General features: G+C 41.8%; 1 protein-coding gene across 1 annotated transcript in view; it reads right to left on the reverse strand.

Annotated features, from left to right (window-relative positions):
• DTWD2 (DTW domain containing 2) overlaps nt 1-15,636 on the reverse strand; it is a 75,961-nt gene extending 60,325 nt beyond the window's left edge. Inside the window, exon 1 of the mRNA XM_040241686.1 lies at nt 15,331-15,636. Coding sequence (XP_040097620.1) covers nt 15,331-15,548 — 218 coding nt within the window. The 5' untranslated portion in view covers nt 15,549-15,636. The remainder of the gene's footprint in view (nt 1-15,330) is intronic.
• Between the last annotated feature and the right edge of the window lie 537 nt (nt 15,637-16,173).

A 16,173-nucleotide genomic window follows, 5' to 3' on the forward strand; every position in this document is an offset into this window, starting at 1 on the left:
TGCTAAGAGAGTAGACCACCTGATGTGAAGAACTGACTCTTTGGAAGAGACCTGATGCTGGGAAAGATTGAAGGTGGGAGGAGAAGGAGACAACAGAGGATGGGATGGCTGGATGGCATCACCGACTCAATGGACATGAGTTTGGGTAAACTCCAGGAGTTGGTGATGGACAGGGAGGCCTGGTGGGCTGCAGTCCATGGATTGCCAAGAGTAGGACACGACTGAGCAACTGAAGAGAGTAGAGTCAACAGCTCTCATCACAAGAGAAAAAATTCTTCTGTAACTATATTAAGGTGACAGATGTTAACTGGACCTATTGGGATATCATTTTGCATTATATATAAATATCAAATCATTATGCTCTAGTACACCTGAAATTAATATAAGGTTATATGTCAACTATACCTCAGTAAATACATTTTTAAAGAATCTATGTTTTGCTAAAGCAATGTTAACTGCTAAATTTTTTTTTTTAGTGATTTCTTCCCTTTGAGGGTTTGTATTAAAGATTCAATTTCAAGTATATTAAGCATGATATATATGCTTTGTTTGTTAACTACTCAGGTACCTTCAGTATTGTGGAAAGTAAAACCTTTGTGCATTGCCAATAGAAATGTAAAATAGTTGAAACTGCTATGGAAAACAGTTTGGCAATTCCTCAAAAAGTTAAACACAAAAAACTACCCTAAGAGCCAGCAATTCCATTCCTAGGTATACATCCAAAAGAATGAAAAGCAGAAACTAGATTTGATATTTGTATACCAATGTTCACGGTAACACTATTCACAGTAGCCAAAAAGAAACACAAGTATCCATCAACAAAAGAATGGATAACGGATAAATTAAAATGGCATATACATACAATTCAGGGTTTCCCAGGTGGCACTAGTGGTAAAGAACCCGCCTGCCAATCCAGATGTGAGAGTCAGGTTCGAAGCCTGGGTCGTGAAGATGCCCTGGAGGAGGTCATGGCAACCCACTCCAGTATTCCTGCCTGTGAAATCCCATGGACAGAGAAGCCTAGTGGGCTACAGTCCATAGGGTCGCAAAGAGTTGGACACAACCAAAGCAACTCTGCATGCATGCATGCATACATACAATTCAGTCATAAAAATGAAATTCTGATGGAACCTGAAAGCACTATTCTTAGTGAAATGTCAGAAAACAAATATTGTATGATTATACGAAGGATCTAGTGTAGGTAATTCTCAGAAACAGTATTAATAGAATAGAGGTTAGCAAGGCCTGGGGGAGAAGGGGATGAGAAAATATTATTTAACAGGTACAGATTTTATACTGGGGATGATAAAAAGTTTTGGGTAGAGATAAGCAGTGATGGTTATACAACATTATGAATGTATTTAATGCCACTGAACCATACACTTATAAAAGGTTAAAATGATAAATTTGTTATATACATATTAACACACCTTTTTTTAAACTGAGCTGCCAAGTAACACATTTACATAGACAAATAAATCATACACATCTTTAAGACGTTTTCTAGAGCAGCTTTAGATGCACAGAAAAATTGACAAGAATGTACAGAGCTTTTCTATACACCGCTTGTCCCAACACATGCATAGCCTCCCCATTAACAACATCCCCAGTCAGAGTGGTACATTTGTTACAAATGACAAACCTACCCTGACAATTTGCACAGACTTCTAAAAACAATTTCTATCCCTCTACTGAGAATCTCTGTTGCATCATGGCCACTGTATTTTTTTTTCCTTTAGTTCTCTGAATTTACTATAAGAGTTAACTTCAAATATTTTATTTTTCTACTAAATCCAAAATCTTGATCCATTCAAAGAACAATTTTCTATTGTTCTCCCTGTATGTGGGTCACACTTTCCTGTTACTTTGCATGTTCAGTAAGCTTTGGTTGAAAACTGGACATTTTTAGACAATCTAGTACAGAAACTCTGGATTCTACTTAATTTTTTGGTTCTGGTTCTTTGTAAATTTCAGTTCAGTTCAGTTCAGTTCAGTCGCTCAGTCGTGTCCTACTCTGCGACCCCATGAACTGCAGTACACCAGGCCTCCCTGTCCATCACCAACTCCTGGAGTCCACCCAAACCCATGTCCATTGTGTCAGTGATGCCATCCAGCCATCTCATCCTCTGTCGTCCCCTTCTCTTCCTGCCCTCAATCTTTCCCAGCATCAGGGTCTTTTCAGATGAGTCAGTTCTCCGCATCAGGTGGCCAAAGTATTGGAGTTTCAGCTTCAAAATCAGTCCTTCCAATGAATATTCAGGACTGATTTCCTTTAAGATGGACTGGTTGGATCTCCTTGCAGTCCAAGGGACTCTCAAGAGTCTTCTCCAACACCACCGTTCAAAAGCATCAGTTCTTCTGCGTTCAGCTTTCTTTATAGTCCAACTCTCACATCCATACATGACTACTGGAAAAATCATAGCCTTGACTAGACGGACCTTTGTTGGCAAAGTAATGCCTCTGCTTTTTAATATGCTGTCTAAACTTAGCTAGACTTAAACTGCAGACTCTCTCCTCTTGTAGTGTGCAGTCACTGATATGTCTGTCCAGCTTTTTCTTTTCTTAATTTTTATTTTTTCCTAGGGGTCTCACCTGTGAGATCAGACATGTTTCTATCAGGTCAATCTCTCTAAGTCTTTGCAAGGTCAGGAGACTCATTCATTCCATAACTTTCCTTTCTTTTTTTTTTTCCCCCTTGAGTAATCCTGGAACATTACTGTGTTTCATAATATTGGAACACAATGTTTTGATTAGGCTTCCAGTAGAAGAAAAATGAGAAACAAGAAAGCTAAAAACTCATCAGAGGAGTGTCTCTGGTGGTCTAGTGGTTGGGAATCCACCTATCAATGCAGGGGACATAGGTTCAACCCCTGGTCCAAGAGGATCCCACATGCCATGGAGCAACTAAGCCTTTGTGCCACAACTGCTAAGCCTGTGTGTGCCTAGAGCACATGCTCCACAAGAGAAACCACCACAACTAGAACAGTCTCCACTCACTGCAACTAGAGAAAGCCCATGTGAAGCAATGAAGATCCAGCAGTCATAAATAAATTTAAAAATCTTTAAAAAGCTCAGCAGAGGAAAAAAAGAAAAAGTGAAAGTGTCAGTTGCTCGGTCATGTCCAACTCTTTGCAACCCCATGGACTGTAGCCCACCAGACTCCTCTGTCCATGGGATTTCCCAGGCAAGAACACTGGAGTAGGTCACCATTCCCTTCTCCAGGGGTTCTTCCCCAGCCAGAGATTGAACTCAGGTCTCCTGCACTGCAGGCAGATTCTTTACCATCTGCGCTACCAGGGAAGAGAAAAAAATCAATCAATAGTACCTTCAAATTTGCCTTTCTGATTGATGAACAGTCACCAAGAGAGAAGCTGACCACAAGCAGATAAAGGATTCAGGAGGTAAAGGGGGACGTTAAAAAAGACAATAAAACTGCCCCTCTCAAAAAAATTAAAAATCACCATGGACAAAGCAAAAGAATCAATGGGCTAGAAGAAGGAAAAGGAACACCTCACTGGAAGTATTTATTACATGCAATAGGAAAACAAAGACTGTAATATTGTTCATTTCAGTATAATTCATTATTATCTGATGTGGAAATATAAATATGAACAGTAATGGAGCTCACTGCAGATGGTGACTGCAGCCATGAAATTAAAAGACACTTACTCCTTGGAAGGAAAGTTATGACCAACCTAGACAGCGTATTAAAAAGAAGAGACATTACTTTGTCAACAAAAGTCTGTCTAGTCAAGGCTATGGTTTTTCCAGTGGTCATGTATGGACATGAGAGGTGTACTATGAAGAAAGCTGAGCACCAAAGAATTGATGCTTTTGAACGGTGGTGTTGGAGAAGACTCCTGAAAGTCCCTTGGACTGCGAGGAGATCCAACCAGTCTACCCTAAAGGAGACCAGTCCTGAGTGTTCTTGGAAGGACTGATGTTGAAGCTGAAACTCCAATACTTTGGCCACCTGATGTGAAAAGACCTTGATGCTGGGAAAGATTGACGGCAGGAGAAGGGGACAACAGAGGATGAGATGGCTGGATGGCATCACCGACTCAATGGACATGGGTATGGGTGGACTCCAGGAGTTGGTGATGGACAGGGAGGCCTGGCATGCTGCAGTTTATGGAGTCGCAAAGAGTCAGACAAGGCTGAGCGACTGAACTGAACTGAACTGAATGGAGCTCTACCCTATTACTTACAAGACCTTAAAAATACATAAAAGAGAATAACTATTTAAATCACAAAGTTGTTTTATGTGGTAAATAAAAACATATATGAAAAAAGCACTGTGTAACCTGTGAACTCTTTTAAAATAATGCCGAATTTACTCAAAGAGAATAAACAAGTGGTTGCCATAGGAGAGGAGAGGGGTGGGAAGATAAGCGGAAAAGGTGAAGGAAATAAAGAGGTACAAATTTCCAGTTACAAAATAAATGTCTTACCTGTATGAAATGTACAGTGTGAGGAATATAGTCGATAATCTTGTAATATCTTTGTCTAGTGACACCTGATGCAAAGACCCGACTTATTGGAAAAGACCCTGATGCTCGGAAAGATTGAGGACAAGAGGAGAAGGGAGCAACAGAGCATGAGATGGTTGGATGGCATCACCGACTCAAAGGACAAGAGTTTGGGCAAACTCTAGGAGATGGCAAAGGACAGGGGAGCCTGAATGGCTGCAGTCCATGCGGTCACAACGAGTCAGACATGACTTTGCAACTAAACAAAACAATAGTAACTGGTAACACTGGTAACTAGACTTACTGTGGTGACTGTCTTCTAATGTACAGAAGGATCAAATCACTATTTGGACACCAGGAACTAACACAGTGTTGAAGGTCGATTATTGTTCAACCAACAAAGAAAAAGATAAGGTTTTTGGTTACCAGAGGTGAGAAGTGGTGAGAGGGGGAACTGGATGAAAGTGGTCAAAAGGTACAAACTTCCAGTTATAAGATAAATTTAAGTACCAGGGATGTAATGCGCAATATAATGTAATTAGCACTGCTGTATATTATAGATGAAAGTTGTTAACAAAGTAAATCCTGGCAGTTTCCTGATGGCCTGGTAGTTAGTAGGATCCCAAGCTTTCACTGCTATGGCCCATATTCAAATCCTGGTTGGGGAACTGAGATTCCATAAGCCTCAGCACAGCATAAATAAATTAATTAATAAATAAAATAAAACTTAAAGAGTTCTCATCATAAGGAAAAATTTTTTTTATTTTTTTAATCTATATGAGATGACATATGTTCTACAAATTTATCAGAATAATCATTTCATAGTATATGCATGGTATACGTCCCATATGGTATATGCAAGTCAAATCATTATGTTGTATTTAAACTTATACAGTGCTGTATGTCAATTAAATCTCAATAAAACTGGAAAAAATTAAAGTACCTTACATATTTTTAAAAATAAAAAAAACAAATGTTATACTAGACTATCTCAGAATATATTCTCTCAGTACATAAGCACTAACAGAACTATAAATTTTTAATTCAGGACAAATGTAAACATAGTTAAAAAATTAATGTGCTTTGACGTTCTTTGAAGAAAACATCTATCAGAGGGTAATGATAACATTCTTGTTTTTCTTGTGGAAAATAAATCAAACATTTAGAAAGCTCTGATGTGTTTTTTTTTTAATTGGTCACTCATCTTTGGAGACTTAATTAAGAAAAGAACTCCCTCTTGAGATATATCATTTCTGCTCAACTCTGAACATATGATTAGCTTGCACAGTAATTTGTAAATCAGTTAGCGTCCCACATATCTTAAGAATAAACTACTTCAAAGAATAAACAGATTTTCTAGATTAACAAGAAAGAACAAATTAACTTAGTGTCTTAAGAATATGATACTTTTGATATGCACAAGGAATTAAATTTGAAGACTATCTAAATTTTTATCCTAAAAATTATCATCAATAATCTAGCTTATTTTAAATTTACCCAAACAGTTTTCTAAGTGTCAATACCAACTCAACAGTCTCAATTATTATAAAGGAATTGCTTTGGGAATTACCATTTTTCACTTTTACCTATAAAACGTGCAGGCTGATTTACCCTGCTGCTGAGGCAGACCAGACCACAATGACATACATGAGACCCAGATGAAAAAGCAAGTATCTATGAGGGGCAGGCAGTTAATCAGAGATGAATGAAGCAGGATGGACTGGGAGCAATGATGACCTGGACAGATCATACCCAATTTAAAGGCACAACCAACACTCAGGATGGTGGCCCCAAAGCTGCTAGATCTCCCCATTCTTACAGAAACCAGAAATCTGGATTCTGATCTAAAACATCTTCATTTTTAACTATTAACAAACCAATTTCAAACTGGTAAAAATATAATTTTAAAAAAAACATCTGTGGGCTGCCAGCTTGTGGCTCCTGTGTTCTTCTTAAACACCTACAGTTTTCCCTGCTTCACTTTCTCTTGTTTTCATTCCCATCACCTTATTCTCCTAAATATTCAAGCCTAAAGAATACAGAAAAGGTTAAGACATGGAATAAGGAAACAAGATGCTATTAAAGGGTACAAACTTGGAAGCAGAAGATGAATAAATGCTGGAGATCTAATACACAGCACTGTGATATAGTCAACAATACTATATTACATACTTCAAACTTGCTAACAGATTACATTTTAAAACTTCTCAGCACAAAAAAGGAAATGATAATTAGGTGACAACAGCTAACCACTACCAGGGATAATCATACTGAACATATAAATGTATCAAATCAACAGGCTGTATACCTTAAACTTACATAACATTGTACACCGACCAAACGTATCTCAATTTACGTAAAAAAGGAGCTGTGTGCATGCTAAGTCACTTCAGTTGTGCATGACTGAGTCTTTGAGACCCTATGGACTGCAGCCTACCAGTCTCCTCTGGCCCTGAGATTCTCCAGGCAAGAATACTGGAATGGGTTGCCATGCCCTTCTCCAAAGAATCATCCCAACCCAGAGATCGAACCTATTTCTCTTACGTCTCCTGCATTGGCAGGTGGGCTCTTTATCACTAGTACCACCTGGGAATCCTAAAAAGGGAGCTAGAAAATACTAACACTCAGGCATCCTGTTACTAAGCTTGAAGTAAACATACTTCTTTATGGTACAACTCTCACATCCATACGTGACTACTGGAAAAACCATAGCTTTGACTAGACGGACCTTTATCAGCCAAGTAATGTCTCTGCTTTTTAATATGGTGCCTGGGTTGGTCACAGTTTTTCTTCCAAGGAGTAAGTGTCTTTTAATTTCATGGCCGTAGTCACAATCTGCAGTAATTTCGGAGCCCAAGAAAGGAAAGTTTGTCACTGTTTCCATTGTTTCCCCATCTATTTGCCATGAAGTGATGGCACCAGATGCCATGATCTTAGTTTTTGGAATACTGAGTTTTAAGCCAGCTTTTTCACTCTCCTCTTTCACTTTCATCAAGTGGCTTTCTAGTTCTTCTTCTCTTTCTGCCATAAGTGTGGTGTCATCTACATATCTGAGGTTATTGATATTTGTCTGAGCAATACGATTCCATTTTGTGCTTCATCCAACCCCAGCATTTTGCAGGATGTACTCTGCATACATAAGTTAAAAAAGCAAGGTGACAATATACAGCCTTGACATACTCCTTTCCCAGTTTGGAACCAGTCTGTTATTCCATGTCCAGTTCCAACTGCTGCTTCTTGACCTGCATACAGATTTCTCAGAAGGCAGGTCAGGTGGTCTGGTATTCCCATCTCTTTCAGAATTTTCCAGTTTGTTGTGATCCACACAGTCAAAGGCATTGGTGTAGTCAATTGAGCAGAAATAGATGTTTTTCTGGAACTCTCTTGCTTTTCTGATGATCCACGGGATGTTGGCAATTTGATCTCTGCCTTTTCTAAAATCAGCTTGAACATCTGGAAGTTCTCAGTTCACATACTGCTGAATCCTGGTTTGGAGAATTTTGAGCATAATTTTGCTAGCCTGTGAGATGAGTGCAGTTGTGCAGTAGTTTGAACATTCTTTGGCACTGCCTTTCTTTGGGATTGACCTTTTCCAGTCCTGTGGCCACTGCTGAGTTTCCCAAATTTGCTGGCATATTGAGTACAGCACTTTCATGGCATCACCTTTTAGGATTTGAAATAGCTCAACTGGAATTCCATCACTTCCACTAGCTTTGTTCGTAGTGATGCTTCCTAAGGCCCACTTGACCACATTTCAGGATGTCTGGCTCTAGGTGAGTGATCACACCATCGTGATTATCTGGATCATTAAGATCTTTTTGTATAGTTCTTCTGGTCATTCTTGCTACCTCTTCTTCACATCTTCTGCTTCTGTTAGGTCCATACCATTTCTGTCCTTTATTGTGCCCATCTTTGCCTGAAATGTTCCCTTGGTATCTCTAATTCACTTGGTATCTAATTTTTTCTGTGAGAATTGGAGCATAAAGAAAGCTGAGCGCCAAAGAATTGATGCTTTTGAACTGTGGTGTTGGAGAAGAATCTTGAGAGCCACTGGGACTGCAAGGAGATCAAGCCAGTTAATCATTAAGGAGATCAGTCCTGAATATTCATTCCTGAATCTTGAGAGTCACTGGGACTGCAAGGAGATCAAGCCAGTCAATCATAAAGGAGATCAGTCCTGAACAATCAGTCCTGGAAGGACTGATGCTAAAGCTGAAACTCTAATACTTTGGCCAACTGATGCGAAGAACTGACTCACTGGAAAAGACCCTGAAGCTGGGAAAGACTGAAGGCAAGTGAAGAAGGGGACGACAGAGAATGAGATGTTTGGATGGCATCATCATGGACATGAGTTTGAGCAAGCTTCCGGAACTGGTAATGGACAGGGAAGCCTGGGGTGATGCAGTCCATGGGGTCACAAAGGGTCAGACATGACTAGGCGACTGAACTGAACTGAAACATACTTCAGCTTAAAAAGTATGAAAACAGAGCTACTCCTACAGCTTTAATAGCTCCGCTTTAACTAGTGACTACATCCACTCCACAATCAAAATAAGGCGGCTTCTTCAGCAAGCGTGGAGCGTACAGCAAAGGGTCAAGCTTGCAGGAGCTTGGGAGGAGCTTGGGAGCCAAGCGGACCGGAGCCAGAGACCCTGCTCTGCTACCTGATTGTTACCTCCACCTTTTCATCCTTTAAAAGCTAATGATATCATCAACTCCAGATGGCTGTTATGAAACATAAAAAAAAATAAATATAAAACACCTAATCTCAGTGGATAACCTGCTAATAACCAGTATCTAATAAATGGGTGCTATTTATATTGATGTGGTTTCACATAATCCTTACAACTTTGTACTTTTGAAAGAAAAAAGCACTGGAGAGAGAAAAATTATGTCTCAGGGCCGATCTGTGTCAGTTTATGTATATGCTGTCCCTGCTATCTTCCTCCCTCAGACACATTAAAAAATTCTCTGTTCTTATTTTTATGACCAATGATTTGCAAGTGGTTTCCAACTCTTGTCCGCAGGCAGGAATATCCACAGAAGACATAAAAATATAATTAAGATGTTTGGCATCTTTACTATAATGAGGCTCTAACTCTTCCCAGGCAAGCCTTTACCACTGTATCACTATTCGGTTTGCATTTTTCTTAATAAAACAGAGTATAAATTATGATAGCTAAAAGCCACCCACAGAAGTCAAATTGACACCTCCATTCAAAAAAAAAAAACTTCAGTGGCTATTTTGTCAGGCTCTAGTGCTTTAGGAAATGGCAACCCACACCAGTGTTCTTGCCTGGAGAATCCCAGGGACGCAGGAGCCTGGTGGGCTGCCGTCTATGGGGTCACACAGAGTCGGACACGACTGAAGCGACTTAGCAGCAGCAGCAGCAGTGCTTTAGGCTCAAACTTCCTGCTGCTGCTTAGTCCCTCAGTCGTGTCCAATTCTTTTCAACCCCATGGACTATAGTCCACCAAATTCCTCTGCCCATAGGATTTTTCAGGCATGAATACTGGAATGGGCTTCCATTTCCTTCTCCAGTAGATCTTCGTGACCCAGGGATCCAACTCATATCTCCTGGATTGCAGGCAGATTCTCTATCTGCTAAGCTAAAGAGGACGATTAGAAGAGTGAAAGTGGTTAGACGCTCAATCATGTCCGACTCTCTGCAATCCCATGGACTGCAGTCCGCCAGGAATTCTAACTTCCTAACACAGCTTATTTGGCCCTTCCCAGCAGAACCACCATCAACCTCTGCAGCCTCACCTCTCCTTCCTTTCTGCCAAGCTCTCCAAATACACTGTACAGATACAGTGTACTCCTGTACATGCTGTTCCTTTTAATAGGGATATACTTTTTATAAAATCTGTAACCTGCAATACCAAACTAGTATGCATCTTTTAAAGGATATTTCATTCATATTTTGTTGTGGAATCCAGAGTCACAAAACACACCTCAGAAGACACTCAAGACAGTGGAGTATAGCTTATTACCCGGGCGGGTCCAAGAGGAATCAGTTCCCAAAAAGGACCCTGATGTTTCTGAGAGGCCCAGTTTTATATCCAACCCCCACATGACTGGTTACATATTAGCAACCTCTTTGTTGTATATGACTGAGTTTTACAATAAGTAGGTGCTAGGAGAACAAACAATTAAAGTTAAGGGGGAGGAGGGATAATGGTTATACATCAAGGGGGGATGTCACCATGGTTAATCTAACAGGGGCAGCCTGACCTCAACTACAATCTCCATTTGCCATCTGTAGGGAGGAAAGTCTCCAGGAGACCTGGTTTCCATTAGCAATGGTTTCCTCACTCTTGGGCAGGGTTCAGGCCCAGTGTATATCCTATCTTTAAGACCAATGACAGGCCTCAAGATGGAGTCTCTCCTGCTTTCCTCACACTGGCCCCAACATTTAAGATATGATCTATTTCTAACAAGCAAGATTCTGCTGAGAATTTAAATTGAGTCTACACTTCCCAAACAAAACCAATCTCTAGGACTCTTTGCTGCTGCTGCTGCTAAGTCACTTCAGTCGTGTCCGACTCCTTCCTTCTCCAATGCATGAAAGTGAAAAGTGAAAGTGAAGTCGCTCAGTCGTGTCCGACTCTTAGAGACCCCATGGACTGTAGCCCACCAGGCTCCTCTGTCCATGGGATTTTCCAGGCAAGAGCACTGGAGTGGGGTGCCATTGCCTTCTGTGCTAGAACTCTTTAAGCAGTGATAATTATAGTAATGTATTTAGAGAAATAAATAGTGTTTTAAGTATTAAAAAAGGGCAAAATAATTGTGACATACTGATCACTCAAACCTAAAAATGCATTTCAATTTTAAAAACTATTATAAGCATAACAGTAAAGAAGTTCACTCAGGCAACTAGTTGAGACTCTAATAGCCTAATGAAATAAAATATAAATAGCTATAAATTAGTTTATATTTTATTGGTAACACCTAAATATTCTATTTCTAGAACTGTATCCTAACCAATTAAAAAAATAAAATGCATAACATGCCAAGGGAAAGAAAAGTCTTTAAAAGGTAGAAAATTTCACCAGAAAAAGCAAAAAACCCAGAAATGTCAGAGTGAATTATAATTCTCAAATATTAACTAAATAAAACTGAAAACACGCTAAAATCCAGTAAATTTTGTAAACAGTAGATCAGGTTAGAGGGGAGAGAGGAATGAAAAGGCAGAGCCAAGAGGATTTTTAAGGCAGTGAAAACACTCTGAATGAACTATAATAGCAGATAAATGTTATTACAAATTTGTCCAAACTTACTCAACACCAAGAGTAAACCCTAATCTAAACTATGGACTTTTAAGTGATAATGATGTGTCACTCGAGTCCATCAATTGTAACAAACGTACCACTCTGGTAGGGGATGTTGATAACTGAGAAGCTATGCATGCGGTGGGGGGATGGAGGGGGCAGAGGCCATATGGGAAATCTCTGTACCTTCCTCTCAAGTTTGTTATCAATCTAAAAGCGCTTTAAAACACAAGGAGAAACAGATCAGAAACATTATAAAATTTTGCTAACCACAGAAGACTAACTTTTAAACTATTTCAACTAGCAGTTCTGAGTAAACTAAAAGCTATATGACAAAGCTAGCATAATTTAGCTCTGGATTTATATTTGAAACGTTTTTCTTTCAGCGTACTAGTAGACCTCTTTGCCACATTTTTAAGTGTTATCATCTAACAACTTTAGACAACTTATTTAACTAAACTGTATTCACATACCCCTCTCTTTCAACCAGTCTCTTCTAGATACAAACTACTCACCTTTGTCAAAGGTCTACAGAATATCTACTAGACATATACAGTCAGAAAATATAAAAAGGTCCTTACACTCAAGATTCTGACTCTGAGGTCTTTTGATTGAGCCCTGGGAAAAGGTCAAATGGTAAAGAAAAGCAACCAGTCTGTCCTTCGGCTCCCCTTCTTGAAACACTTTTCTCTTGGTTGAATCATTCTTATCTTTCAAATCTCAATGTAAGTGCTATCTTTTCAGAAATCTTTCCTGACATCATCCTGCTATTTTCTATTACAACATCTCACTTCTCTCCTTCATTGCTGTTCTTTTGTGGTTTTTTTTTAAATCTGTAATTACTATTTGGTTGTTTTTTTACTGGTTTATCATCTGTAACCAACAACAAACTAAACAGTCTATACGGATAAAGCCTCCAACCGTATTAACAGTAATTAGCAAAGTACTCCATACACAATGATTAAATGAAGACATTCACCTCTTACTCCAGAGAAGAGTCTGATGTAGACCAATGTAGAGGTGACAACTTAACCGTGAAAACCGGTAAGATCATCTGTGGGAAGTGTATGGCATTAGAACAAGAGAATCTAGAAAAAAGACCTTGAGGTGGCCCAACATTGACAGTTTGAATAGAACAGGCAAAGAAGACTAGGATAGAAAAGTCAGATAAATCACACAGAAACCAAAGAAAGAATGTTTCAAGGAATATTTCAATTGCAGAATTCTCCCAAGAGGTCCAGTAAAAATTGAAAGGCTCCATTAGCTTTCATTCCATTAAGGTTAATGGTGGGACTTCCCTGGTGGTCCAGTGGCTAAGATTACACACTCACAATGCAGGGAGCCCAGGTTCGATCCCTGGTCAGGGAACTAGATTCCGCATGTCACAACTAAGATTTTGCATGCCACAACTAAAGATCACATATGCCACAACAAAGATCAAAGATTCCTTGTGCTGCAACTAAGACCCCAAATGGCCAAATATAATAAAAATAAACACACATTTCTTAAAGCCTATGTTAATGTTACAACAGAAAAGAAAGTTATTTTTTAAAATTGTACATCTGTATGAGACTCAAACAAGCAGGGAAAACAGTCCTCACAATTGTGAAAGTACATTCAGTTCGGTTCAGTCACTCAGTCGTGTCCCACTCTTTGTGACCCCATGAATCACAGCAAGCTAGGCCTCACTGTCAATCACCAATTCCGGGAGTTTACTCAAACTTATGTCCATCGAATTGGTGATGCCATCCAGCCATCTCATCCTCTGTCGTCCCCTTCTCCTCCTGCCCCCAATCCCTCCCAGCATCAGAGAATTTTCCAGTGAGTCAGCTCTTCGCATGAGGTGGCCAAAGTATTGGAGTTTCAGCTTTAGCATCAGTCCTTCCAATGAACACCCAGGACTGATCTCCTTTAGGATGGACTGGCTGGCTCTCCTTGCAGTCCAAGGGACTCTCAAGTGTCTTCTCCAACACCACAGTTCAAAAGCATCAATTCTTCGGCGCTCAGCTTTCTTCACAGTCCAGCTCTCACATCCATACATGACCGCTAGAAAAACCATAGCCTTGACTAGATGGACCTTTGTTGGCAAAGTGGCTATCTAGGTTGGTTCTTGCCTGGAGAACCCCAGGGACGGGGGAGCCTGGTGGGCTGCCGTCTATGGGGTCGCAGAGAGTCGGACATGACTGAAACGACTTAGCAGCAGCAGGTTGGTCATAACTTTCCTTCCAAGGAGTAAGCGTCTTTTAATTTCAGGGCTGCAATCTCCAACTGCAGTGATTTTGGAGCCCCCCCCAAAATAAAGTCAGCCACTGTTTCCACTGTTTGCCCATCTATTTCCCATGAAGTGATGGGACCAGATGCCATGATGTTAGTTTTCTGAATGTTGAGCTTTAAGCCAGCTTTTTCACTCTCCTCTTTTACTTTCATCAAGAGGCTTTTTAGTTCCTCTTCACTTTCTGCCGTACAAAATCGAGCAGACAATGCTAATTGCTGCTTCCCTGGTGGCTCAGAGGTTAAAGCGTCTGCCCCCAATGCGGGAGACCCAGGTTCGGTCCCTGGGTCGGGAAGATCCCCTGGAGAAGGAAATGGTAACCCACTCCAGTATTCTTGCCTGGAGAATCCCGTGGACGCAAAAGCCTGGTATGCTACAGTCCACGGGGTCGCAAAGCGTCCGACACGACTGAGCAACTTCATTCACATTCACTCAGTTTAATAAACAGTCTCCTCATTGGACCAGAAGAGGCCCAGTGAGCTCAGAGACATGTTCTATCCATTCCTGCTGCTGCTAAGTCGCTTCAGTCATGTCCGACTCTGTGCGACCCCATAGACCGCAGCCCATCGGTCTCCGCCGTGCCTGGGATTCTCCAGGCAAGACACTGGAGTGGGTTGCCATTTCCTTGTCCAACGCACGAAAGTGAAGTCGGTCAGTCGTGTCCGACTCTTAGCGACCCCATGGACTGCAGCCTACCAGGCTCCTCCGTCCATGGGATTTTCCAGGCAAGAATTGTGGAGTGGGGTGCCACTGCCTTCTCCGCAATCCATGCCTAGGTTACCAGAAACCTAGCATAGTGCCTGGCTCACAGTAGGTGCTCACTATATATTTCTAAGTGAATTCAGAATTCGGAATCCAATCTCAACTACTGTAATAGCCACCGTGACTGTCTCTCGCCTCTAATCCGTTTTATGCTTTTGTTTTGTTTTGACCGTGAGATGGCTGTGTCACGTAAACATAAAAGTGTTATTACTGTTATTACGCCTTACTTCCTCCATCAGACATTTGTTTCTTGACAGCGGAGCTTCTGTCCGCTCATCCCATGACCCGCTAGTGTCTTGCATGAATTAAGGGTAAGTAATCCTGAACCTGGAGAAAAGGCTTCTTACTGAAAGAGTTGTGGCTATTTCACAGTGATTTCAACGTCAACCAGTGGACCCTGCCGCTCCAAGCGCAGAGACAACGCTCCCCTGGTCCGAGTCGCAGCAGCCGCCTCCCCGGCAGGGGACGCTGCAGCGCGCCCCTTCCCTCCCCCACCCCGCCCCCCAAGCCCGCCGCCGGCCTCAGTCCCCGCCCTCGCCCCCGCCCGGCGGTCACCTGCAGTGGCTGCACTCGGGCCTCCGCTCCGCCGGCTCCACTGGCAGTTCCCACAGCCCGTCCGCACTGGCCCCATACGCCTCCGCGTCCAAAACAGACGCCGCTGGCGCTGACCCGCCCACCCGCGGCTCCTCCTCCTCGGGTGTCTGAGACCTCAAGGTCCCAGGCGGCCACGCGACGGGGTCCCCGGGTGTTCGCGCCTCTTGGTGCTGCTCCATGGCAGGCGCTCAGGGCCGGCCCTCACATCGCTTCACTGCTACCGCCAGGGGGCGCCACAAGCTGAAGAAACCGTCCCGCGTCGCACGGTGCTACGCACACACGCCACGTACGGAGGGCGGGTCTCCGAAGCCGAGGCGGAAGACCCCCCCCCGGGCCGCGGAGAAGGAGTGAGCCCATTGGTTTGTGCCCAGTAAAACAGCTCGGCTAGAACCCGGAAGGAAAGTGTGGATTGTCCTGGGAAGCTACTGAGGTTAGGGTGGTGTCTCTGGGGCAAGTAAAGAAATCTTTTCTGAAAACATCTCAGGTGGCAAAGTTGTACTTTCCTCATTTTTAACCCCTTCAAAAGTGAAAGTAAAGTGGAATTCTGCATAATCCGCCTCAGGATGGCAGTTTAATAATTATTAGTAGCTGCGTGAGTGCGCACAGTCGCAGCCGCTGATGTACTTGATAGTTTCAGGCCAGCATGGGAGAGTATGCACCGACTGTAAATAGGATTCACTGCTGGTCTGCTCCAGAGGATTTCCTACTCTCGAAGGTCAGGAACCTGTGCCCTGTGACTTGTACTTGGTATTTCCAATAGCAAACATGCATTTTACGCTAGACACTAAATATTTCTTTAAATGA

This window comes from Oryx dammah, unplaced genomic scaffold (assembly GCF_014754425.2).
Source record: "Oryx dammah isolate SB20612 unplaced genomic scaffold, SCBI_Odam_1.1 HiC_scaffold_5, whole genome shotgun sequence".
NCBI classification, from domain to species: domain Eukaryota; kingdom Metazoa; phylum Chordata; class Mammalia; order Artiodactyla; family Bovidae; genus Oryx; species Oryx dammah.